At 40.4% G+C, this 27,242-nt stretch overlaps 1 protein-coding gene across 2 annotated transcripts in view; it reads right to left on the bottom strand.

Annotated features, from left to right (window-relative positions):
- dgkb (diacylglycerol kinase, beta) overlaps window positions 1-27,242 on the bottom strand; it is a 729,492-nt gene that overhangs the window by 441,712 nt on the left and 260,538 nt on the right. For both annotated transcript variants that reach the window (XM_060825438.1, XM_060825439.1), the window contains exon 14: window positions 11,800-11,916. In XM_060825438.1, coding sequence (XP_060681421.1) covers window positions 11,800-11,916 — 117 coding nt within the window. The remainder of the gene's footprint in view (window positions 1-11,799; window positions 11,917-27,242) is intronic.

Below are 27,242 nucleotides of genomic sequence, written 5' to 3'. Positions count from 1 at the left end.
CTACCATCAACTCTATCTGTATCCCTCATTATTTTATAAACTTCTACCAGGCCGCCACTCAATCTTCTATGCTCTAGTGTCCTTGGATGCTGCCTAACCTGCTGTGCTTTAACCAGCAACACATTTTCAACTGAAAAATGTCCCAGCCTTTATTGACAAGTCAACCCTTTCATGCTCAGCAACATCCTGGTAAATCTCTTCTGAATCCTCCCCTGCTGAATAATATGCTCCCTATAACTGGACGACCAGAAAGTGCAATATCTTGTAAGACTATGGACCAAGAACTGGGAAGTTACATAAGGCTAGAAAGCACTTTGTTGACTAGCACAAATATGATGAGCTGAATGGACTCCTCCTTTGCTATAATTTGCATGGTTCATGCTGAGGCACAATTCAAGAGGGTTCCACAGTTTCTCCATTGCTTTGTTAAAAAGTGAACATGTGAGAATCTGGACACTATTTTAATTATGGGAACTGATCTCAGGTCTGCTGCTCCCTATAACTATGCGTACTTCAGATAAAAATGTAGATCGGCATTTATATTGTAAAACGACAAAGAATGTTTTCAAAAAGCAAGAAAATTCCATAAGCATGGCAAGAAAAAACTGTCAAATACAAATGAGAGATAAGTGTTAATGTCCAGAGGAGACAGTCTGTTTTGGTTAATGGAATTGTTCACAATCAGAACATAATCCGATTAAGTTTACGTGCCTTAGATTATAGAAATGATAATTCACGGACATTTTCCACAGTAAATTGATTCCTTATGACTGTTACAGCCATTCATGGAATGTTATGCCAGAAGGGAAAATGAATCAGAATTTCAGTCCATCTCACAAACAACTCTCGTGATAGCAAGGAGGTTTGCTGCTCATATTCCATGCAATTGAGCAATAGAAATAATTAACATTCTAACTACCTGCATGTTGAGAGAGGAAAAAAAAATCTGGCTCATCTTCAAAGAATGATGTTTTGTGAAGGGACTATTTTGATCTGAACGGTCAAAATCCTGCCTGGAGCAATACATTTACTATGAGCAATGTCCATTCTGGTGTTCAATTGCTTTAATTGTTTCACTTGACAGGTCATGCACAGAGAGATGAGTTCCATAAATAAAACATTGAATTGTGATCAACAGAGACTCAACCAAGAGATTTTAAAAATAGATTCTGACACTATTACTTAGGTTTTGTAGGCCATTTAAGTTATTATGTTGATCAGCCATTATGTTGCAAACTATCTGCATAATTCACATCAAATACTGTCCAAGTATTTGTGATCTTCAATTTGGCTTAAATGGTATAACTTCTCAGCAGTGTTCTCTAGCTTTCAGAAAGCGCTTCAGATGTAATCCAAGATGGAGGACAGGAAAAAAATTGTGGCTGTAAGAGCTGCTCTTTTTTTGAGGGACTTTTAGGTGTTGAAGGTGATTTCCTCGAATTCCAGGAGCAGCAATTACTGTTTTATAAGCTGCTGCATTGTTTTGGAACTTTGGGGAAAAAGATCAAAACATTGGCAATTTAAAATGGAGGAAGACAGACAAAGGCAGTGACCACATGGTCAGGGAAAGAAACCTACACTGTTGACTGACACAGCAGTGAATCTGCACAGTTGCTGTTTGAGTTCCAGTATCTCTAGACATCGGAATGGATCAAGCAAAAATTAACAAACAGTTCACAGTTGATCTTGGAGGAACCTATGTGGGGGAGCTCACAGCACAGGAACAGATAAGGACATAGTTTTTAAGTGTAACCTTGTTGTAAGTCTACAACAGTGAGTAGAGTGGGTTCTTTCTTGATTACATGTTTTATTGAGGTTGGTCCTTTGATTAAATTTTTAAAATAATTACTAAGTTAGCATAGAGCAGTTTTTTTTTAGAGCAATAGGATGGTGCTATTTTCTGGGTCTGTGGATTGTGAAGGAGCAAAGGTGGGGGTGTTTAGTAGAGTGATGTGCTCTTCCTATTGGATGTTGGAGTTTAGGGAATGTTTCCATGTTATTGATGATTATGTCTGCAGCAAGTGTATTTAGTGCGAATCCTATCAGATCATATGGATCAGTTGGAGTGGCAGTTCGAGTCAAAGAGAAATTTACAGGAGCTAGGGAGTGTGATGGATGACAGCTATAGGAAGGGAGAAAACTGCAGTTACAGTCAGGTAGAAGGGTTAACTCCAGGAAAAGTAGGAGAGGGAGTCAGGTGGTGCAGGAGTCTCCTGTGGCTATCCAATCTCAAACAATATGCTGTTTTAGAAAATGTAGGGGGCAATTGCCTCTCAGGGAATGTGGCACAAGCAGCCAAATTTCTGGTACCAAGACAGGCTCTAATGTAACAAGGGATATGTTGGGTTCCAAGCGATCGATTGTGACAAGGGATGCTCTAGTCAGAGGCACAGACAGACGTTTCTGCAGCTGGCAGCAAGAAATAAGAATGGTGTGTTGCCTCCCTCATGCCAGGACCAAGGATATCTCAGAAAGGGTGCAGAATGATCTCAATGGGGAGAGACCAACAGGAAGTCATTGTACACATCAGAACTATTGAAATAGAAAGGAAAAAGGATGACATTCTGAAGGGAGAAAATAGAAAGTTAGGTAGGGATTTAAAAATGAGGTCTTCAAGAGTAGTAATGTCTGGATTATTCCCAGTGCTACAAGCTAATGAGAGTAGGAACAGGAAAATAGAGCAGGTGAATGCATGGCTGAGGAGCTGGTGCAGGGGAGAAGGGTTCACATTTTTGGATCATTGGAATCTCCTCTGGGGTAGAAGTGACCTGTATAAGAAGGATAGATTGCACTTGAATTGGAAGTGGACTAATATACTGGCATGGATATTTTCTAGAGCTGCTCGGGAGGATTTAAACGACTAAGATGGGGGAAGGGTGGGGGTGTGGCAGGGAATTAGTAAGGAAAGAGATCAATCTGAGTCTGGTGCAGTTGGGAAAAGGAACAAGTCAAACAGTCAGGGCAGGCAGGAACAAAGCAGAGAAGAATGTAGGACTGATGAATTAAATTACATTTACTTCAGTGCAAGAGGTAAGCAGGGAAGGCAGATGAACTCAGAACATCTTTAGCTACATGGGACAGAAAGATCATAGGAATTACAAATACGTGGCTCAAGGATAGACAGGACTGGCAACTTAATACTCCAGGATACAAATGCTATAGGAAGCATAGAAAGGGAGGCAAGATAAGAGGGGGAGTGGCGTTTTTGATAAAGCAGAACTTCACTGCCATATTTAGGGAGGATATTCCTGAGAATAAATCTAGAGAAATTATTTGGGTAGAACTGAGAAACAAGAAAGGATGTTCACCTAATTGGGATTGTATTATCGATCCCCTAGTAGTCAGCAGAAAATTGAAAAACAAATTTGTAAGGAGATTTCAGTTATCTGTAAAGATAATAGGGTGGTTATGGTAGAGGATTTTAATTTTCCAAAACACACTGGGACCACCATAATGTTAAGGATTTAGATGGAGAGAAATTTGTTAAGTGCATACAAGAAAACTTTCTGATTCAGTATGCGGATGTACCGACTCAAGAAGGTACAAAACTTGACCTACTCTTGAGAAATAAGACAGGGCAGGTGCTTGAGGTGACAGCAGGGAAGCACTTTGGGGGCCAGTGACCATGATTCTATCAGTTTTAAAATAATGATGGAAAAGAATAGACCAAATCTAAAAGTTAAAGTTCTAAATTGGATGAAGGCTAATTTTGATGGTATTAGGCCAGACCTTTCAAAAGTTGATTGGGGGAAAGATGTCTGCAGGTAAAGTTACAGCTGGAAAATGGGAAGCTTCAGAAATGAGATAACAAGAGTCCAGAGGGAGTATATTCCTGTTCGGGTAGAAGGCAAGGCTGGTAGCTGTAGAGAATGCTGGATGACTAGAGAAATTGAGGTTTTGGTTAAGAGAAAGAAGGAAACAGGAAGGAAAAAGAAGGATTGAAATGACCTTATCAAGATTCTCAAAGTCTGGCTCTCCTCCATACCTCTCTTATGCAGCAGTCCAATCTGACTGTAAATTAGCACCATGTTAGCAGTCCTTTCAATTTTAATTTTCCGTGCCTCATCTCTTGCACCATCCACTAAAGCACTCAAAATCTGTCACATTGTTTATAATTAAATGTCCTAACTGATGTTTTCCTCCTCTTCCTGCAAGTATAAGATGGGTCAATGGTGAGAAGATGGCAGAACTGCAGTGAAATAAACAAGGCTAGATGTAACAATATTCTGGATCAGTGGTGTTGGAAGAGCACAGCAGTTCAGGCAGCATCCAAGGAGCAGCGAAATCGATGTTTCGGGCAAAAGCCCTTCATCAGGAATAAAGGCAGTGAGCTGGAAGCATGCAGAGATAAGCTAGAGGAGGGTGGGGGTGGAGAGAGAGTAGCATAGAGTACAGTGGGTGAGTGGGGAAGGAGATGAAGGTGATAGGTCAGGGAGGAGAGGGTGGAGTGGATAGGTGGAAAAGGAGCTAGGCAGGTCGGACAAGTCCGGACAAGTCATGGGGAAAGTGCTGAGCTGGAAGTTTGAAACTAAGATGAGGTGGGGGAAGGGGAAATGACGAAGAGCTTCAGGGCAGAGGAAATGACCTGGGAGTTGCAGTGGGAGAGGGACTCCCTGAGATTCTTGTAGAGAGAGGAAGAAAACTTCTTCAAGGCAGGCATCCTTGCAAGAGGATTCGCAGTAGGGTTAAAATCAACGAGGTAAAAGCAATGACTGCAGATGCTGGAAACCAGATTCTGGATCAGTGGTGCTGGAAGAGCACAGCAGTTCAGGCAGCATCCAAGAAGCAGCGAAATCAACATTTCGGGCAAAAACCCTTCATCAGGAATAAAGGCAGTGAGCCGGAAGCATGGAGAGATAAGCTAGGGTGGGGAGAGAGTAGCATAGAGATGTAACAATATTCAAGTCTAGATGTAAAAAAAGACACAGATTTGGTTTTTAATACCAAATGAACTGAGGTGGGGTGGAAGTAGATAGTCTAATAGAGATAGCAGGAGATAGTGTTTTACTAATGCAAGGCAAAAGTGAGGACTGCAGATGCTGGAGATTATAGTCAAGAGTGTGGTGCTAGAAAAGCAGAGCAGGTCAGGCTGCATCTGAGGTGCAGGAAAATCAAGGTTTCGGGCTAAATCATCAGGAATGAGGCTGAGAGCCTTGCGAGTGGAGAGATAAATGGGAGGGGACTGGGGCTTGTGGTGAGGGGGGAGCAGAAGATAGCTGAGAGTGCAATAGGTAGACGGAGGTGGGGGTAAAGGTGATAGGTCGGGGGGGTGAAGTGGATAGGAGGGAAGAAAGATGGACAGATGGGATGGGTCATGAGGATGGTGCTGAGTTGGAAGGTTGCAACTGGGATAAGGTGGGGGAAGGGGAAATGAGGAAACTGAAGAAATCCAAATTAAGGCCCTGGGATTGGAGGGTCCCGAGGCGGAAGATGAGGCGTTCTTCCTCCAGGTGTCATGTGGTAAGGGAGTGGCGATGGAGGAGGCCCATGATCTGCATGTCCTTGGCAGAGTGGGAGGGGGAGTTGAAGTGTTCGGCCATAGGGTGGTAGGGTTGACTAGTGCGGGTAATGGCACAGCCATATGGTTACAAGGTCATTTCAGGGTCAAATATGACTCTAAGGATTCAAACAGTATGTTTCAGCCTCACACAGTTCGCAGGGAGAGGGACAGCATTGCTGGCTATAGTGTAAGGTTTGCAGCAGCGATCAGGGACAATGGTTTAAGACTTGCACACATTTAGTGGAGGAGTTCTGTTCATTTAGCAATCCACAAGCTGTGTATCAATTTAAAGATAGCAGAGATGTCAACAGAAATGGTCATCCGAAGTAATGGTGTTGAGAGTGACAGAGAAGCAACTGCATGCCATTCTACAGTGCTGACCGAATGGATAATAATGGAGCCAACTAATTTCAGTGACTTAGCCAGATGTCAGTGGGGAAGGGTTACAGAATGATGGTGTGGTCAACAATGTCAAAGTTTGCAAAAAGGCTCAAAAGGTCAGAGAGCATATCTTTGTCACATAACATGCCATTTACGACTGCTAAGATCTGTTTCGGTAGGGGGTTATAAACCTGATGGGATGGATTCAAACATGGAATTCAGGGAATGATGAGCATGGTGTTCTGATACGACAGTATGTTCAAGAACTCAGTAGGAAAGGGAGCTTAAAATAGAGGAGTACAGTATTTTGCAAGGACAGAGTGGGACAGGATGACAGGAGTTGGTTTCATTTTGAATAGATGAGTGTTGAATATAGATTTGAAGGAAATGTGGACTATACCTGAGAAGAGACAAAACTGAACAATATTAGCACTATATATTTTTATTGAAGCTGTTATGGGGCATAGGAAAGGTTTAGTAAGGTGGTGAACACTTCAGTGGGAAGTATGTTGAGGTATATGCTGTTTACATTAAGTTTGAAGCAATGGGACAAATGGTGAACAGTGCTACTACCAGAATACATTATTAAATAAGAGTGAAGAATTAAAGTACACTTCAGTGGGAAGGTCTCCAGGTACAGGAACCCATCTGTCTCTTCAGAATAATTTGTCATCGTTGTCTCTCTCCTTCATCACACTGAAAATCCCTCAATAACTTGTAGCTCCATATTACATAGTCAAGTCACATACACCAAAGCACAATAATACAGGACACTCTTTGTGGTTGCATTTCAGGGGCTGATTGACTTATCTAAGCTGTGGAGAACACTATTGGTCTGTTCACTGAATTCTCCACACACAGCAATTGAACTGTGGGCTAATAAAACTGATTGTGGCTTGGTTTGACCACTGAGGTATGGTTTCTTGAAAGTTTGATGCGCTCTTACTCACCAGCAGTCAATTTCCAATTATTCTATAGAAGCAAAGAGAGGGGTGAAGAAGAATTAATGCAATGCAGAAGTATCATGCCAATTGCCACAAAAGCTGACATGGCATTTTGCACTTGTTGCTGATGGTAGCACACCAACTGCATATTAATCAAGAATAACTCTTACATTTATAAAGGATTCCACTGATAAGGTGGATGAGGCAAGGCACTGCGGACAATTTGTGGCCGAGTGTATCAAGAGTCCTTCTCACTGGTTCCAATCTCCATCAACAAAGAGATGAACAAAGTTTGCTCCAGAAAAGCTGCAATAGATAGCTCCTCGGTGCATCTCAAGATTAACCAGTTACTAATAAATCTGTGATAACATGGAAGCAATATTCAGTGACATTGACTGCAACAGGCTATACATTACAAGCTGCAAGAGTTTAATGTAGGTCACGTATGTGATCAACTTTCTAGAAAGCACAGTCTATTCTTGCCAAAGTAGGTTACATGTATTAGCTTGGGCCTACATGTTGGAAAGGCAATAATTCCCATATAAATGCATTTCCTTCTATTTACTCTCATGACAATGTCAGCTGTCCTTGCTTCTTCCACTTGTTCTTTCTCCTGAGTGGAATTACCAGAAGGAATCCAGGAAGACAAAACTGCACTCTTTTAAAAAAAACACTTCAAATGTTCAAAACTTGGTATATGCATCATAAAATTTTACAATATTCTAAGACCTAATACAAGTAAATGCTGCGTAACTCTTTGAAGCACTTGAGATAAAAGCAGGCCAGGGAAGCTTTAAATTGCAACATGTTAGCCTCCTAACTATTAACTCATTGTCCATAGAATTTTACAGGAACAATACAGGTAAACATAAAAATTGTATTAATGCAACTCCAATTTTCATGAAATAAATAGGTCCTGCTGATTTGCCATGATTCCATTCTAAGGCACAGCCAGCCTCAATCTTCCTGATTTTTATCCTACTTTTAGAGGTAAACAGTTAAGGTTCAGTGACCTTCCATTCTGATTCTCAGAATGTGAAAGGTGTATTTTGCATATTACAGGTGGTTTTGGCCCATCTGTAACAGATACGTTGTGTTAGGAATACGTATTTGGAGTGCAAGGAGAAAGCCAAAAATCTATCATGGTATCACAGCCCATGTACTTTTTCAAGGACCAAATGTGCATTTCTTTTTTTGTTTGAGTGTCTAGCAATTAGGATTCAAAATGACAGATGACTTTTCTCCTACCTACCTCAGCTGAAAGCTCATGGAGATCAATGGCTGCCAGCCAAGCTGAAATCAGCAAAAATACCACAGACAAAATAAACTTTTATAACCTTCTTTTCCTTTTGAGTTTAAACTAGCTAGTGCGTTCATCCACTTAACCACCAGAAAATATGCCATTTGGTTTTAAACCATTGTAACATTGATTAAGAAACTGCTTTTTTGTTTATTTGCCATTTGTTATTAGGTTTCAAGACACTTTTGACTGTTGGTTTCAGGTATTTGCAGCATTCATAACTTATATTTTCTATCTTTTTGAGTCAATTATTGTAGGTTAAACTGGGTCATATAGCATCCAAACTTTGAGGCATTGTACGGCTGCAGAAGGCTCAGAAAATGGGCCTAGGATGCCAGCACACATTTTCAGCAGGACAGGATGCTATCTGGTAAATGTGTATACTTAACTGACACTTGCTACCTACGTATCAGTAACAGATCTCAAACCAGTGTGTCAAGCAGATATGAAGGATTCTGAATTCATCCAGGTGAACATGCATGAAGGAAACCTGCTCCACACAACTCTACTTCTCCAGCTTTTTTTAAAAGGGATAATTGACTATTAACTCAGATTAACTGGGGTACTCTTACTTCTGAATGCTAGTTGCATTTGTCATTGGCACTTTTCTAACACCATGAAGATAAAAAATTCTGCCTACAAAGGTCTACTTTTTTTGGGTGATTCAAAATCTTATTGCTTTCTGACGGCTGATTTTCTGTCAGTGAGCAGGAAGTCTTAGTGCAAAATGTGGAATTCCCTCTTGGAATTCAACATGACTGGGTGAATGTAGAAAGGTCACACAGACCTGGATAGGCTGATGTAAGATAGGAGAGGAGGAAGGGAAACCAGTTTCAGCAAAAGGTCTCATCCACTACATATTTTTAGGGAGCAACTTCGTAAACAATCAATATTGGAGATCCTTCACTTGGGTGAAGCTGTTGGGAAAATAAATTTTCCAATAGCTAGAGGCTGAAACAAACGAACAGCCGCCAGTGTAAATGAGCTGTGAGTTGAAGTTGCACTGTTGACAAACTTGATGGTGAAGTAAATCATGGGATTCAAAAGGATGAGAATTGATTGACACGGATCGATGATTGTAACTGGATAACAGGGGTGTCGCGAATTAAGCAGTGGATTTGGTGGGACATATGACATGAAGTTGAATTCATCCACTTTGATTGTTTTTGCAAGATTGTTAAACTTCTTTCTACATCTTGGAATGACATGCTTGTTATTAGCCTCTGTTGCTACTTGTTTTCACTGTCTCTTCAGCACGTGTCTAGAGGAAACCTTTTTCCATTGTAATGATACGTTTCACTCCACATTTTGCACTAACACTTCCTGCTCACTGACAGAAAATCATGGTGCACACGCCAAAACATTTTTCATCACATACTCGAGCTGCAGAGCACAAAATCAGTTTCCAAGGACACCCACATCTCCTGCAGCCAAAATACACTACCCATTTGCAGGGTCCTTTTATACAGCACTCACAACATCAGGTCACTAAATGCAGACAATAAACTGCATAAGTCGTCGTGCTGGCTGCAAACAGCATTCACTTAAAACTGCAGGCGACACAAATTTACCATGCTGTCCTGCAGCACAGTGATCAAGCATGGGTTAGTTGTGTACCACAATACCATTTAGGGGTGATACCATTCAACTGCCTGTATCTCTGTAGTATGGTTCTAACATTCTTCACAATTTGACTGGTGTGAAGCAGAGAATGCCAGCAGGTAACACAGAAAGGAGTTTTCTTTGACTTCATTGAATTTTTTGAACCAGTCATGCTCAAGATTCCAGCCCAAGGGTATAATTATTTTATTTCTCTCTCTGCACTAGCATGCCCTCCCATTGTTTTAAATGAGGAAACAGTAATGGAGTGAAGCTACAGTGGAAATGAATGTTAACTTGCAACAACATTTCCACAATTATCTATGACAATATTAAGTTGTGTCCTGCTAAATTTTGACTCAAACTGACTACCACCTAAAAGCAGCTGTGCGTGTTTGTGTGTGTTTTGCTGTCATGGATCACATCCAAATGTAAAATGTCACTATTACCAAGAAGTGACAAAGGTGCATATAATAATGGTGCTTCTAAGTTTGAGAGAAGAGCTACCAAACTGGAACCTGAGTAAAGCTCTGACAGTCATGAGCTATCCCCAATGTCCAGGAAGAGCTGGGAGGAACAATCGGTGGAATAACAGAAATCCTATCAAAGAGAACTAACCCGTTCGAATAGGTCATCAATCTCTGAATGTAAAACAGAAGTCCTGCATTGGACAGAGACAGATACCAAAACAAACACTAATGCAAATAGTTAATTCCTTTCCAGAAAGTATGACGACACACAGCCTCTCGTTTCATGACAAAAATGATTCTGACACCTTAGTCAGGTGAAAGGTTACTCACCTCTGACAAGAGGTTGAAATTCTAATTGCCTTGTATTCCCAGTGGAATTGTGGCTGGAGCAAGGCCTGAGTTCAGAAATTCCCAAAGATATCAGCATCACATTGAAGCATGGGATTATTAGCATTATGAAAACAAGCCAATGATGCCTGGAGGTGGACAACAGCATGACTTGCCTTGAAAACGTCTAGGATGGTCAGCACCATCATTCCACAAAAGACTTGGGTAATGCCTCATGGAAATCAAAAAGGGCAAAATTCCAAAATAACTATAAGATTGCAAACCAAGAGGTTTCCATTATTTTCTCATACCAAGGCATTTGGGGCCTTTACTAAACCCAGAGGGGAACAGGTTACTGCATGCTCCAGTAGAACTTTTCAGGGAATGTAATAGGTAGAATTTCCTGAAACCCTTCAGAACTCCCCATCACTTGGAGGATAACAAGAGTCACCATTTGGTCCATCAGAATTTTCTCTCCTCCTCTCCACAGGCTGGAATTGCTGCAAAAATTTTCCAGGACCACCTGCCCATATTCAGCTGTTGAATTGAGATGCACCCTGGCCCAAGTTTTTTTTGGGGGGGGTTGGGGGGGGGGGGTGGTGGCAGTGGCAGAATTGTGTTGCATCAAAATCAGGTATGCACCATAAAAACAGGAAATGTTATAGAAGTAGTCTGTAGGTGTGGTAGGATTTCATGAAAGAGAAACAGAGTCAATATTTTGAGTCAACAATGATTCTTCTTCAAAGGAAAAGGGGAAGAAATGTGATGGGTTTTATGCTGTTTCTTTACTTCAACCATTATCATTCCCATTACCTTTGTTCCATGACATCTTAGTTAATTAATCACTCCCATTCTCTAACCTATTTCACATCCACCTTTCTGTACTTTCCCTGAGCCCTTCAACCCCTTTCAGCAGCATAAATCCCATCTTCCAGCCCGAAGTTCCAAAGGAGAGTTTCTGACCTCAAAACAATAACTCTGTTTTTCTTCCTAAAGATACTGCCAAACTGGTTAAGAGTATCAAGATTTTGCTTTGCTGCTTGATTTTGTTCCCTACTTATCTCACAGTCTCCAGCTCAAACATACTGTAATCGCATTACTTTCCCAGTTAGACATTTAAAGTCAGTGTGTTATGGATTATTTAATGACCAGCTTACCCAAAAACAAACAACTGTAGTAGAATGTATCCTCCCTGTCTCTGCCTTCTCTTATAACCAAAATTTATATCAGAAAGAGGACAACATTACGGAATGATCCTACCATTATTGAGCAACATACCTGCAGCCCCTGTCCATCCACAGTGACTGAGTTAGCTCGTTGAATTTTGGTGCGCTCCTCTGATTTTTTCATTTGTAGGGAACTATCATCTCTTTTCTTCACAGTAGATTGCCTTTCCTAGCATTAAAAACAAAAACAATGGAATCTCAAATTATTCCACTTCTTAGAAACAATATCACAGATTATGAGAAACTGCATTTATTCAGGTTGAATTGTCCATCATTAATTTGGAACATTTCTGCCATTTTAACAAGATTGTTCCAATTCTTCGACTGATGTCATTATGGACAATTGGAACATCCCCTGTGATGGCTTCTCGATCAATTAAAATCCAGTGATAAGCTAAGTCTACTCAAATTATTATATCCCATCCATAATATTGCCACAGAATGATTCTGACCGCCTGGGAAGTGCAATAAGATGCCCTGAAGGAAGAAATTTTGAAATATTAAATACAGCTCAAGCTACATTTGCACTTTTCAGTGTTAATCAAGGCACCACAATTGCAGTTAGTTTAAATATTTAGATATTGCAGGCATTCTTTTTTCCTTTGCCTCAACATTTAGTCCATTATAATACATGGGCCCCAAGCTTTAACATGATGAGCATACCATTTAGTGCCAACCCTGTTGAGTTTATATAGGGAACCTTATCTGCATGGATACAGCAGTCACCACAACTGCACACCTGGGAGTGCTCACCTCCTCTATGCTGCCAGACATTCCAGTCGCCATTGTGAGAGGTAGTGCAGTTTTCTGTCATTCCTCCCAACCCTTATGTATTTTCTAACTTGGGACCAGAGTACACAAACCAATCCACAAAACAAAACTTTATTAGTCAGTGCATCGCGTATAGGAGTTGGGAGGCCATGTTGCAGCTGTACAGGAAATTGGTTAGGTCATTTTTGGAATAGTGCGCCCAAATCCAGTCTCCCCTCTATAGGGAGGATGGTGTGAAACTCACAAGGGCTCAGAAAAGATTTACAAGGATGTCACCAGGGTTGGAGGATTCAAGATTTAGGGAGAGATTGAATAGGCTGGGGCATTTCTTCCTGGAGCAGAGTTTGAGAAGGTGGCCTTACAGAGGTATATAAAATCATGAGAGGCACGGATAGGATGAATAGTGGGGGAGAGGGGGAGTCCAAAACTCGAGAGCATAGGTTTAAGGAGAGAGTGTAAAGATTTAAAAGTGGGTGCATCTATGGAATGAGCTGCCAGAGGAAGTGGTGGAGGCTGGTATTATTACAAGGCATCTGCATTGGTATATCAATATGAAGGGTTTCGAGGGATGTGTGTCAAATGCTGGTAAATAGACTAGATTTATTTTGGATATCTGATCAGCATGGATGAGTTGGACTGAAAGGTCTGAATCTTGCTCTCTGACTAAGAAGAAAAAAAAGGGCAACCTTTGAAGCTCCAAATGGCTTCCTTATTCTTTCACGCTGTAGTGAAGTCTATCATGTTCAAAATACCCAGGAACGGGAAGCACATTCATCTAGGGAAATGAAAGGCCCCCTGATCATGATCTTGTTTTGGAACTATTTTGCCATGTTTGCAGTGAACAAAATAGAAATAGATCTGTGGGCCCAATAATTTGTGGGTTTGCAAGGACTCTGTAGACATTCAACAATAACAGGCAGGATCTGATTCCTGCTCCCATTCCCAGTTTGTCTAATTTTGGATAACACAGTGTAAGGATGTGGGTCATGAACCTGTGCTGTCTCCTGGCCAGATGTACTACCGGTTAAGTATCTTTTAGCGTCAGTGCTTTTTGTGAAGTCAAGATAACTTTTCCATGATTCATGGTTCACAGATCACAAAGGAGTTGTGAATCATCGCCTGGATTCAAACATATTTTGTTCATAAGGCATCCCCATGCTTCTTCCTTGCACATTTTTTTCCTCCTCCACCAATGGCCCCTTACAACCCATACATTACCTCAGTGTAAGCTCATGCTTTCACTCATCAATAGCAGAATGAGAACACTTATTCACTACAACTGAGTGGAGAACAAATAATGATAGATTAGTGAGGATACTACAGGCTAGTTGGTTAAGAGATGAGAATCTCAAAAACAAAAGATACAGAAAAGAGGGGAGAAAGAAAATAAGCTTTGACCAAAGAGACTCAAAATAATGAAGATGTTAAGAATGACTAGGAGACAGAAGCTTTGGGTTTCCAGAAGCATTAGAAAATGCTGAAGTCTGAACAAAGACTTGGCGGAGATATATGGGATGGGCACAGAGGTTGTAAATGTGGTACAATGGAATATGCTACGTTGGGTCCCATTGAGGGTTCATACAATAGTCTGCAATGCCATAGAAGGAAATGCAGACATGACAGTAATCTGAGAGTCTTTAAGAAAGTGGCATGGAAGAAAGCCAGTCTCAGGGAATGTTTTTATATCTGTAAATATGCTGTAAAGTTAGTGTTTTATTGCTAACAGTTTTTGAAAGTTATTGGATCTATTCCAACCCAACAACACAATAACATAGATGTGGTAGAACTAGCAACTAAATTTGCTGTTGATTCTAAAAATTAGCACAGTCGGAGAACAACAGAGCACAAAAGTACACTGTTCAGAGCATCACATCTGTGCAGACTCTGGAAGCGATGTCTGATCGCTCCCACTCTCCTACTTTCTTCCCACATAGCTCAGTAAATGTTTTAAGTCTTATTCAATTCCTTTGAAAGTTTCTCTCAAATCTGCTTCCAATGTTCTTCATGTGCATATGCAATGGCAAATTTTGAGATGCAAACTATGTTTTCCTACATGTTAGTCATTTGAATCATCAAAATAGTAAACATGTAAATTTTACCAAGATAAACAAAAGTTTGTACACTCAAAATTACCAGTCACTTTCATGAAAAAGATAACTTTGATCTGATCTTGTCCCTGTGACCCTCTGCCCAACGGTGACATCACAGCCAGGTTGGGACATAAATTGGGGCAGGGGAGGATTGGTGGTGGTGGTGTTGTGGATGTAGTCTTACAAACATGATATGCAGTCTATAAGAATTCTTAAATGTGTTAGTATAATAATTCAATTCATACAACTAAATCCTAACTGATGAGCTGCTTGGACTTACCTGTGTATAATTGAGTAATGCCATGCCTCATGAAGGATACTGCCCAAAATGTAAACTCTCTTGCTCCTAGGATGCTACCTGACCTGCTGTGCTTTCTCCAGCACCATACTTTATCTACTCTGACTCCACAATCCTCACCATCTCATAACTGAGTAATGATCCTAGATCCACAAAATGTATGACAAGTTTCCTCCAGTTAATCTCTGAAAACTTTGATTTAAATGACAGTGATTTAAATCAAAGCATGGATAGAAGATATTGCTAAAGATCCATTATCTTGATCAGCTGGGCCAAAGGGTCAGGGACTATTGATGGAGTTTAAATTAGGTTAGTGTAAGGAGTTGCATTTTGGAAAGGCAAATTAGAGCAGGACTTATACACTTAATGGTTGGCTCCAAGGAGTGTTATTGAGCAAAGAGACCATGGGGTGCAGTTTCATAGTTCGTTGAAGGTGATTTTCTTTATTCGTCATTGCATTGAGTACAGCAGTTGAGATCATGTTGCTGTTGTACAGGACATTGATTAGGCCACTTTTGAACTACTGCATGCAATTATGGTCTACCTGCTGTAGGAAAGATGTTGTGAAACTTAAGAAATAAGATATAGGAGCAGAAATTCATTCAGCCCATCGAGTCTGCTCTACCATTCAATTAAGGTTGATACATTTCTCTACTCTATTCTCCTACTTTCTCCCTGATCCCCTTGACAATCAAGAACCTATCTATGTCCATCTTAAATATACTCAATGACTTAGCCTTCTCTTCCTTCTGTGACAGTGAATTCCTGAAATTCATCACTCTCTGGCTGAAGAAGTTTTTCCTTATCTCCATTCAAAGAGGTCTTCTCTTTACTCTAAGGCTGTACCTTGGGTTCTAGTCTTTCCTACCAATGAAAACATCTTCCCAACACCCACTCTGTCCAGGGCATTCAGTGTTCTGAAAGTTTCAATTAGATTCCCCTTTATCCTTCTAAACCCCATCAAGTATGGACCCACAGTCCTCAAATGTTCCTCATATGTTAAACTTTTCATTCATGGGATCACTTCCATGAACCTCCTCTGAACCCACTCCAGGACCATTACATCCTTCCTGATATAAGACCCAAAGCTGTGCACAAACTTGAAAGGGTTGATTTACAAGGATGTTGCCAAAGGTGGAGGGTTTGAGATATGAGGAGAGGCTGAATAGGCTAGGGCTATTTTCACTGGAGTGACAGAGGCTTCATAGGGATTTATAAAATTGTGAGGGACACGGATTGGGTAAACAGACAAGATATTTTCCCGAACGTAAGGGAGTCCAAAACTAGGGGGTATCGGTTTAAGGTGCGAGGGGAAAGATTTAAAAGGGACCCAGAGGCACCCTTTTCACACAAAGTGTAGTTCATATGTGGAACAAACTGCCAGACAAAGTGGTAGATGCAGGTATAGTTAAAACATTTAAGAAATTTGGACAGGTACATGAATAGGAAAGGTTGAGAGAGTTATGGTAAACTCTCTCAAGTTAAGTGGGGTTAATTTAGTTTGGGAAACTTAGTCAGCTTGGATGTGTCAGACTGAAGGGTCTGTTTCAGTGCACTATGACTCTATTCAGTTACGATGCGGATTGTGTGATATATACGTGGAGAACGTGAGGACTGCAGATGCTGGAGATCAGAGTTGACAGTGTGGTGCTGGAAAAGCACAGCAGGTCAGGTAGCATCGGAGGAGCAGGAGAATTGATGTTCTGGGCATCCACTGTTCCCTCTCCTGACTTAACATGGAAACAGATAGTGACGTCAACAATCAGGAAATATTGGTACATCATTCATGTTTTTAAGAGCATCAACAATACTGCCAATTCACAAATGAAGTTAGGAATAGCAAAAAAAAACCTAACCCAAATATGTTATCAATTTGAGAAGATTTGACAATGTCATCCCCAAAGTTTATTGCAGAAAAGTTGGCTCTGAAAAGATAGAAAGGCTGACATGGTGGAAATGTATTTGTTCCACAGAGAACAACTATCAAAAACAACAAGGTGAAGAAAACCAAACTGGTGAAACACTACCCCTCTGAGTGTGGAAATCAAAACAATTGTCAAAGGCTTTTTCAACTTGAAGATAGAACCATAAGTCGTTATTGACACAATCCGACCGGTGAACAGAGTTCCAACAGGGCAATTGATGATGTTATTAACTGTCACAAACTTTATCAACATAAGAAAAAGTGCTGTCCAACAATTTTTGAATAAATCAATCAAGATGTTGCCACAATATTTCAAATACATGCCAGACTGCTACTTGTTCACAGCCTTTTCTCTTTACAGTTTATATTTGTGCATTCACTATTTTTCTATTCTACCTTTTCAATTTTAACTGTTTTAACATCTCTGTGTTACATGGATCCTGAGGATGCTGGTGAACTTCAAAAAAAAGTCACGAAGAGTGGGAAGTGGAATCATTCTGAACACTGCATTGAAAGAGAAGCCTGAAAGTTTGAAAAGAGCACGGACAACGGGAAATGGCTTCACACTAAACACAGCACTGAGAAAGGTCAATTATGAAAGCATTGCAAAAATGCCATCTCAGGAAATCTCAGTTTACGGGTTGGCAAGACGCTGCTGTTAAGGAGTGAATCCAAACAGCTCAAACTGAAAGATGAAGTATCATTTGTAAAGAGAAAGCAGCAAGGATTTCATGAATGAACCCAAGCAAAAGGGAGGTAAAATTTAATTAAGTCAAAGTACAATAAACTACTACAATAAAGTGAAAGAAAAATAAAGTTAAAATAAATGCTATAAAGTTAGGTTGCTTTATTACTTTATTCAGGGTGGCACGGTGGCTCAGTGGTTAGCACTGCTGCCTCACAGCACCAGGTTCAACTCCAGACTCAGGTGACTGTCTGTGTGGAGTTTGCTCATTCTCCCTGTGTCTGTGTGGGTTTCCTCCCACAGTCCAAAGATGTGCAGGTCGGGTCAATTGACAATACTAAATTACCCATAGTGTTAGGTACATTAGTCAGAGGGACGTGGGTCTGGGTGAGTCACTCTTTGGAGAGTCAGTGTGCATTGGTTGGGTCAAAGGGCCTGTTTCCACACTGTAGGGAATCTAATCTAATTTATTACAAAGTTTATATTTATTCCAAGGCTAACAAATAAATTTCAGAGCTACAGAATAATAAGTGTGCAGGACAAGTGGAATGTTCATCCTGTGGTATGTGTGAAGTCATGAACTTCCTAGTCATCTAAGGACGTGTCACCAGCCGAGTATCGAGTGTTGAAGGCACTCAGGTATGCCTTGGCTGCATGGTGACCAAGACTGGGAAGTGAATACTCAAAGTTGTTCAACGGTTAGCCAGGGCAGAGCAAGAAAAATCTACAGAAGAATGTTTGGAATGTGCTTGGGTGGAAATAAACAACAAAGGCATTGCCTAGTCTTTGTTATAGACTTCCAAATCATAATACTATTGAGGGTCATGGTATAAATCAAGAGATTAGAGAAACATGTAACATGTGTAATACAATAATCATAGGTGACTTCACTCTGCACGTAGACTGCCTAAAGCAAATGAACATTTAAGTTAGAGAGGAAGTTTCTGACCTGTCTCAATGATAGCTTTTTAACATGTTGCTCTAAAAATCTAACTACAGTGCAGACTAATTTGGATGTATTTCATATATGAAAAGAGCTATTCATAATCTTGGAGAAGAAAATTTAGGAATGAGTAACCAGAACATGATCAAAATTTACAATATGTTTGTAAATGAGGTATCTGAAGCAAAAGGTGTTAAATTTAAATAAGGGAAATTATGAAATAGAGGCAAATGTTAGTTGACCTGTATATTAACATGAAATTTGCTGGGTTAGCCAAAATGAATTTAAAACTAAATAAAGAAGGACAAACACAAAGCCTGGGGATGACCAAATGATTAAAAAATGATTTTAATACATTTCTATGTTTTGCTAAAGGAATTGTGAATGTGTTTATATCAAGCACTATAACTCAGCACGAGTGAACTAACTATGACATTAACTCAGGAAAAGACTGAAGTTTTGTATAAAATGGACACAGTGGTTCAGATGCAATGCGGACTATTTATCAGGTGAATGTGTGATTGCACTGTGTAAGTATCACACAGTGACTGTATGACATAGTGAGAGTAAGCTCAAGCTGAGGTCAAAGTTTGTTGACGTCCAAGAAATAAGCATCTTTCCAGGTAGGCACGAGCACAGCCTAATGAGTTAATTGATCAAACCAATGAGGAAACATGAGGATTGGGAAGTTTTAAAGAGTACAGCAAACAAGCACCAAAAAACTGATAGGAAAGGAAGAATTGAATATGACTACAGTAAGCAAAAAGAGTATAAAAAACATACTGTAAAAACTTCCACAATATGTAAAAAGGAAATGCTTGGCTAAGACAAATGTTGGTCACAGAGACAGGAAAATTTATCATGGGGAACAGAAAAATGTTAGAGAAGCTTTGTATCTGTTTACATTGAGGAAAATACAAGAAATCTCCGAAAATTAAAGATCCAAGTGACTAGCGATAACAAAAAGTTGAAAGAAATTGTACTGGAGAAATTAAAGCGGCTAAAATTGATAAATCCTTGGGACCTCCCAGAGTGTTGAAGGAGGTGGCTACAGGGATTGATGATGTATTGGTAATCATTGTCCAAAATTTTATAGATTCTGGAATGATCCCTAGAGATTGGAAGTGTGAAAATCTCAATACACTATTTAAAAAAGGAGCAGGAAATACAGGGAATTGCAGCCCCACCAGCCTCATATCAGGAGGAAAAAAAATTGCTAGATTCTGTCAGAAAGGGTGCAATAAGCAGACACTATGGGACAGCTTTGTTGCCATGATCTTTTTTTCGAACCAGAATCTATTAGATTAGCACTTCAGAGTGAAGCCACTTGCTAGTTGAACAAGTAGAGGCTTGACCTAACAAGATGCACATGAGCAACCATATAGAAGTTTTGTTTTATTCATCCATGGAATGTAGGCATCACTTGGCTATGTCAACATTTATTGCCTGTGAGAAGGTGCTGGTGAGTTGCCTTTTTAGCAGCTGCAGGCAGGGTGGTGTGGATACACCCAAAATGCTTCCAGGATTTTGTCTCAGATAAAAGTGGACGAATGGCAACAGGCCAACACGGTAGCTCAGTGGTTAGCACTGGTATCTCACAGTGCCAAGGACCCGGGTTCAATTCCCACCTCAAGCAACTGTCTGTGTGGTGTTTGCACATTCTCCCCGTGTCTACGTGAGTTTCCTCTGGGTGCTCCAGTTTCCTCTCACAGTCCAAAGATGTGCAGGTTAGGTGTGAATTGGCCATGCTAAATTGCCGATAGTGCTAAGTGCATTAGTCAAGGGTGAATGTAGGGGAATGGGTCCGGGTGGGTTGTTCTTCGGAGGGTCGGTGTGGACTTGTTGGGCTGAAGGGTCTGTTTCCACACTGTAGGGAATCATCTTTTCATGGTAGTTTTATTGAGTTAGATGTCAACATGGTTACTGTTCACGTGAAGGCTCAGGGTTAATCTACTGCCAGACATATCTTCTATCATCAGGAACTCAGGGCCCCTACAGCTAAGTTGTTGCTAGATCACTAAGTCCTCTGCAACAATGGTGTCCCGCATGGCTTCTTTGCTACAACACTGCACCTATCTTTGGCAAATCTCCATGGACTATCCCATTAAAATCTTATTTGTTCAATGAAATCACCTCTCAATCTGCCAAGTAAATATAGCAGGCCTACCTCTCCTTGCAAAGGAGATTCAAACATAACATAACATAACATTCTATGTGGAATCAAGCCAATACCCAGAAAAGATGAAGCAAAAGAACCCTACTTATAGACTCCACCCACCTTGTAATGAGCAACACTCCGTTTACCTTCCTCATCACTTCTTAAATACAATGAACAAAGAACAAAGAAAATTTACAGTCCAGGAATAGGCCCTTCAGCCCTCCAAGCCTAAGCCAAATCTACTGTCTAATCCTGCCACCCAATTCTGAAGCATCTGTATCCCTCTGCTCCCCACCTATTCATGCATCTGTCCAGATGCATTTTAAATGAATATTCATTTTTTTTGGCATTGGTAGCATGCAGTAGTTGCTGACTGTTTTAAAGATCTCACAGCGAAGCATTGAAGAGCTCCAGCAAAAAAGGCATAGCATTAAAATCTCATCTAAAACAGGTCTATTGTACATTAATACTTAGTTGTAGGAACCCCGATTGGGGTTAGAAGCCAGTTCCTCAAAAGATAGTCTTTGTTGTCTAGATATGTACCGGGGGCTGAGGAAGAACATCTGAAGGAGTCTTCATTTGTGGAGTATACATAAACTGTAGCAGCGCCCTGGAAAGCAAATACTAACATCTAAGAAGTTCTTGCTAACATAGAATCCCTACAGTGTAGAAACAGGCCCTTCAGCCCAACAAGTCCACACCGACCCTCCAGAGTAACCCACCCATACACATTCCCCTCCCCCATTACTCTACATTTACCCATGACTAATGCAACTAACCTACACATCCCTGAACACTATGGGCAATTTATCATGGCCAATTCACCTAACCTGCACATCTCTGGATTGGGTCAGAGACAGGCTGGACATCAACAGTAAGAGATATAGCATCCTATCACTGAATTGGTCCGCTCCATCATGGACATACCTTCTTGGCCTAATGAGTGCTGTCCTTTTTACACTGGATCTATGGGAAGTCAGTTATTGTCTTCTGTGCTTTGGAAGTCAGCATTGTCTAATGTGCATCTCCACTGGCAAGCTGAAGAAGTCAGCTATCCTTGTGATGACGGTATCTTTATTGGCATGAATGCATTATAGGGCAGCTACCTGAGATATTGCATACAGGTAATCAATAGAACTCTGACAAGTACCTGAGCTGACTTTCAATGATACTTGCAGACCTGAAAAATTGTTGATCTTAATGGCTAAGTTGCTGTTACGGAGGGCATTGAGGTCAGTTACTATCTCCTAATTATCAACCACTTCCTGCACTGGCATTTCCAGACAGGCAAGTTTGTTGTAGACCAGCTTTTTAAAAAAATCATTTTGTGGGATGTGGGCATCGCTGGCTGGCCAGTATTTGTTGTATGTCCCTAGTTACCCTTGAGTAGGTGGGGGTGAGCTGCCGTCTTGAACCACTGCAGTCCACCTGCTGTGGGTTGACCCACAATGTCACCAAGGAGAGAACTCCAGGAGTCGGACCCAGAGACAGTGAAAGAACAGCGTATATTTCCAAGTCAGAATAGTGAATGGCTTGGAGGGGAACGTGAACGTGTTGGTGTTCCTATTGTGACATACAAAGCACTTAGGCTATGTCCCGCTCTTTCTCCTCCTCCATCCTGGGTGCTGACTTTGTGCCTCCTGCTGTGACATGGCATGCAACGTTGTCGCTGCTACAGCTGTCCAAGAAGAATAGTTTCCAGGTGGGAAGGAGACAGAGTCAGAATCCTTTCTCACAGGAAATATTACACAAACGAAAACAGACAATGTTGGAGAAACTCAGCAAGTCGAGCAGCTTCTGGAGGGAGAGAAACAGTGTTAACTCTTCTATGTAACCATCCTTTGAAAGAAGTCATTTCAATTCAGAATGTTAATCCCATTTCTGACACCAGAGGCAGTGCCAGATCTGCAAAATTTCTCCAGTATTTTCCACATCCAGCAGTATTTTGCTCTTAATTAAGAGATTACTCAAGTCTGGCAACAATCTTCCTGAGAACAATCTGATACATGGTTCAGTGGCTGACATTCTCTCAGGTCTTGTATGTTCAGGGAGTATACCTGTCTCTTCTCCTCAATGTAGATTCAGGTTCTTGTCACAAACTGGTACTGTAAGTTATTCTACTTGTTACCAACATTTCCCAGGGGGTCCCACTACATTCTTAACCTCACTAAGTTGGCATGTTCTCCTCAGGCTGCTCCAAAAATTCCAAAACCTCCCTCAAAGTACTCAAGAATCTTGACACCATCCAGGACAAAGCAGCCCATTTGATTGACACAAAACCTACAAACATGCATTCTGTCCACTATCAATAATCAGGAGCAGTAGCATGTACCATCAACAAGATCCACTGATGCAATTTCGTAAGGGTCCTTCATAGTATTTTCCAAATCCACCACCACTTCTATCTAGAATGACAAGGGCAGTAGATACATGGGAACGTGGCAGGATCCTGTCCAAGCCACTCATTACACTGACTTAGAAATATATCTCAGTTCCATCACTGTCGTTGGGTCAACATCCTGGAAATCCCTCCCTAATGACATTGTGGGTCTATCAACAGGACACAGGCTGCAGGGCTTCTTGAAGGCAGCTCACCACTAACTTTTCAAGGGCAACTAGGCATGGGCAATAAATGCTGGCCCACCCCGTGCTGCCCACATCCAGTACATGAACAAAAACAAAGCACTGGACTGCTCTATTATCCTCTATCAATAGCATATCCAATGAACCTCACTGAGGCTCACAATCCCCCAGCCATGCCAATGAAAATAGCATGTGTCAGATTTGGGAGGGGGGGGGTTCACAAGTAGAAAATGCATCATGAGATTTTCTAACTACTGATATCGTGTCCGTTATGTGAAACTCTGCACCAGGGGTACTAAATCACATGAGTACTGTAATAAAGAGCTGGACACATCTGGGTCTTGTAGAGTCTCTAACATTAATTATTGCAATGAAAACTAAGTGGTAATTTGAGTTATTGTATGCTAATGAAGCTGTTCTATTATTCACACCGAAGCCTCCTTGTTATTTGATAGGATTACTTTCTCATCCTATTTTCAGGATCTAAGATGAATGTAACTTTACAATGCTAACATGCTAATTTCATTTAAAATGTCAATGCTAGCAGACTTTAGTTGCTAACAGTTGTGACATGGGCTGGTTGCCAACTAAGTTAAAATTAGATACGCACGGTACTTGGCATATCAATCGAAGCTGGTTACAGCCAGACTGCCTATCACTTCGTTACAGGACAAGCACTTGCTTCCAGGTTTTACATGTTCCTCAGATGAGGTGTGGAAGAAAGAAGAAATAGCTCCTTTGGATACAAATACAATTTTTTTGTAATTTAGATTTATAATTATTCTGAGGAATTTCTGCCATGATCCATACTGTGGTAAGTGAGAAACAGATTTTCTCAACAGGTGTATAAGTGGTAATTATTCAAAACAATATCACAAAATGTTTGATAAAACTATGGAAGGTGACAAAGTATACGTTTTGAAATTTTGCTCACTGAATCTAATAGAATATATTACCTCCAAAGAAAAGCTTGCATTTTATTGCTTGTTTTTTCGCCATGTATCCTAGTGTGATTAAGAGTCACTGAATAACTGCCAGTCATACTCATTGGGATTTATGATTAGGTGTCTCCAATTGTTAATTAAGTCCAACTAACAGCACCAGCAGATAATGGTTACTTTCTTTTTACTATATAATTACAATATAATTACCCACAGGATATCAGAACTATACAAAACCTTTTCACTAAATGTGCCCTCATTAAAAATCAACTTATAACGCACAATTATTCAGTCAACCTGAATTAATTGAAACATTATTGCATTAATGGATGTAACATTAAGTACCAAGACCTGGTAATTTCTGCGGAGTTAGGGTTTCAAGTACAGAGAAACCTGCTTATTATCATAATGTTTTACATTCTAAACCTACTCATTATCATAGAATTCCAAAACACTACTCCATTCCCTATTCATTTCTCTGCAATTTATCATGTTTCAGGTCATAATACAGCTTAATGTCACTGATTATTTTATCTAGGTTACAGCATCCAACCAGTCACAATTAACCCACGTTAAATATTCAAACATTTTTGAACCTTTTCACAATGCATCTTTGTCTGAGTGACCTTATTTCTTTCCCCCTCTTTGATTCAGTGGAGGTCTCTTTATTGTCAAACATTCCCCTTTCTTTCTTCTCTTGCTGGAGTCCCGTCCATGGTCACAAGCCCTGCATTGGCCAATCTGCCTGAGAGAGAGTCAGGTCAGCGAATGAAAGGATGGAAGGTAATACGAGGATGTCGTGATCACTGGTTAGTGAAACCTGGTTGAGAGTTTTATCTGAGCCAGAGCACCGAGAGAAATTCTAATTCTGTTACAGCCACTCTTGTCAAGATCAACCCCTTCAGCGCAGAATTGAATCTGAAATTTCTGTCCATATAACTCATCTATTAGAATTCTGTAATGTTAGGTCTTTGACCTCAACCTATCTGGCTTTTGAAGACACTAACATATAAATGATTAATCTTTTCAATTAACTTATTTCTAAATTTGTTTCTGTTCCATTATAATTAGTTTTTGTATTAAAGCTTTCTGAAGTTGAAGGGATCATTTGGGTTCTGTCTGAATTCAGACTACACATTACACTATCATTGCAATATCAGGCGGAAGTAAAAGCAATTCATGTCAATGTTACAGTTATAGTATGATTATGTCCCAGTTATAATATGATTATACCCTTAGGCCAAATAGTCTGTATTTCTGACTTTTTATGTTGCAGAACATTTGTCTTGTTTCCAACATTTTTATGAAAGATAAGCAAACCAATCAGGTTTGGCCTTTCCAAAATGACATATAAGACAAAAGTCCTCATGAAAATGGTCAATAAAATGTTTTCTATTGTAGATTTGTGAATATTACCTCAAATAATGGAAATAAAATGTTTGTGTTCAGTAAAGGTGCTCTTCTACATTTAGTACCTTTTCAGAATAGGTTGTCTTGCAAAAAGGTGAGACAATTTGAATACCTTAAGAATCTTTGAATGTTGCATTTGAATATAAATCTTTCGAAAGTTTGAAGAAACTTACAAAAGTAAACTTCATTTTATTTGTTTATTTTTTCATTACATCAAATTTTACAACACACAATTTAGCCCAACAATTTCCAGCTAGTGTGTGTCTTGCTAGCAATTCATGCCATAACAAGGGTTTTAAGGTTAGGAGAGTTATTTCCGATAAGAGCTTTAAAAAGTTTAACAAGGTAATTTTTCTACAGATTAATACAGTTTATATTGTGTGGCTTTGTGCCCCGCTGTGAAAGAGTTTGTCTCATCTTAGAACAGGAAGGATAACGTATGACAAGCGGGACTTACTCCTACGATCAGAAACAACACCAGAGTATAAAGTATTGATAACACAGGGTTCACGCCAACCTGTCTGTGGTGTGTTTGGTGACAGGACACATTTCTTTAGGTGGACAGATCACATCCAGCAGCCTCCATCCCAATTAAGCGTCATCCATTAAAGCCTGGAAATGGGCAAACTAAATACCTCCTCCTGCTTCTGCTGGTGTTAACCCAGCAGCGGGTGAGGAACTCACCATGTACAAAACACAATGAGTAAACCTGTGCAGCATTGCTTGTGTGCTCCAGGGATTCTGATCCTTTGTTCAAAGGCACTCAGTATCTGATTGAGGAGCCAAGCATCAGGAAAGGCAAAGCCACTGAGAGCCACCACTGCACCCTCCCTGTCAACGACCATCACGAGCAATACCCAATACTTCATCAGCCATTGTGTGGAGGCAATGTCCTTGTGGTATTATTGCTAAACTATAATCTGGGGACCTGGGTTTGAACCCCACAGATGGTGGAATTTGAATTCAATAAAAACCTGGAGTCAAGAATCCAACAATGACCATAAATCCATTGGCAATTGTCAGAAAAAAAAATCCATCTGGTCCACTAGTGTCCTTCAGGGAGGAAATCTGTATTTTTACTTGGTCTAGTCTAAACACAATTCCAGACCCACAGCAATGTGGACTAATTCTCCACTGCCCTCTGGGCAATTAGACATTGGCAATGAATGCTGGCCTAGCCAGCGATGTCCTCATTGTGAATTAATTTTTAAAAATTATACCTGTGACCTGGGATCCATCAACAATGTGAAACCATGAGTGGGTATACTACTGACAACAGCCAGAGCCTCCACCATGATGCAAATCAATAGAGCTACTGAACTCTGATTAGCTGACAGCTCTTGACAGGTGGAAATTCTGTCCCCAGAGGCCTCAATCCTGTGGAAAGCCCACTGGTGTCCAAGCAACACCTGACTGACACTCAATATGATATTCACACCCTAAAAAAGGCAAAGTGAGGCTCTCAGCAGCTCATCAATTGACTGCTGAGACTCCTCTTGCCTCCAATATGTACTGTTCATTCCTCCCAAACTGTCATAAAAAATTACCACAGTACGCTATTTAATAAAATGAGCTTACACTGGTTGTCCTAAACCACAATCAACTGAAATTTTAGACTATAAGACCATAAGACATAGAAGCAGAAATTAGGCCATTCGGTCTATTGAGTCTGCTCTGCCATTCAATCATGGT

The sequence above is a fragment of the Hemiscyllium ocellatum genome, chromosome 5 (assembly GCF_020745735.1).
Source record: "Hemiscyllium ocellatum isolate sHemOce1 chromosome 5, sHemOce1.pat.X.cur, whole genome shotgun sequence".
In the NCBI taxonomy this organism is placed as follows: domain Eukaryota; kingdom Metazoa; phylum Chordata; class Chondrichthyes; order Orectolobiformes; family Hemiscylliidae; genus Hemiscyllium; species Hemiscyllium ocellatum.
This window is presented reverse-complemented; position numbering and strand designations above follow the sequence as displayed.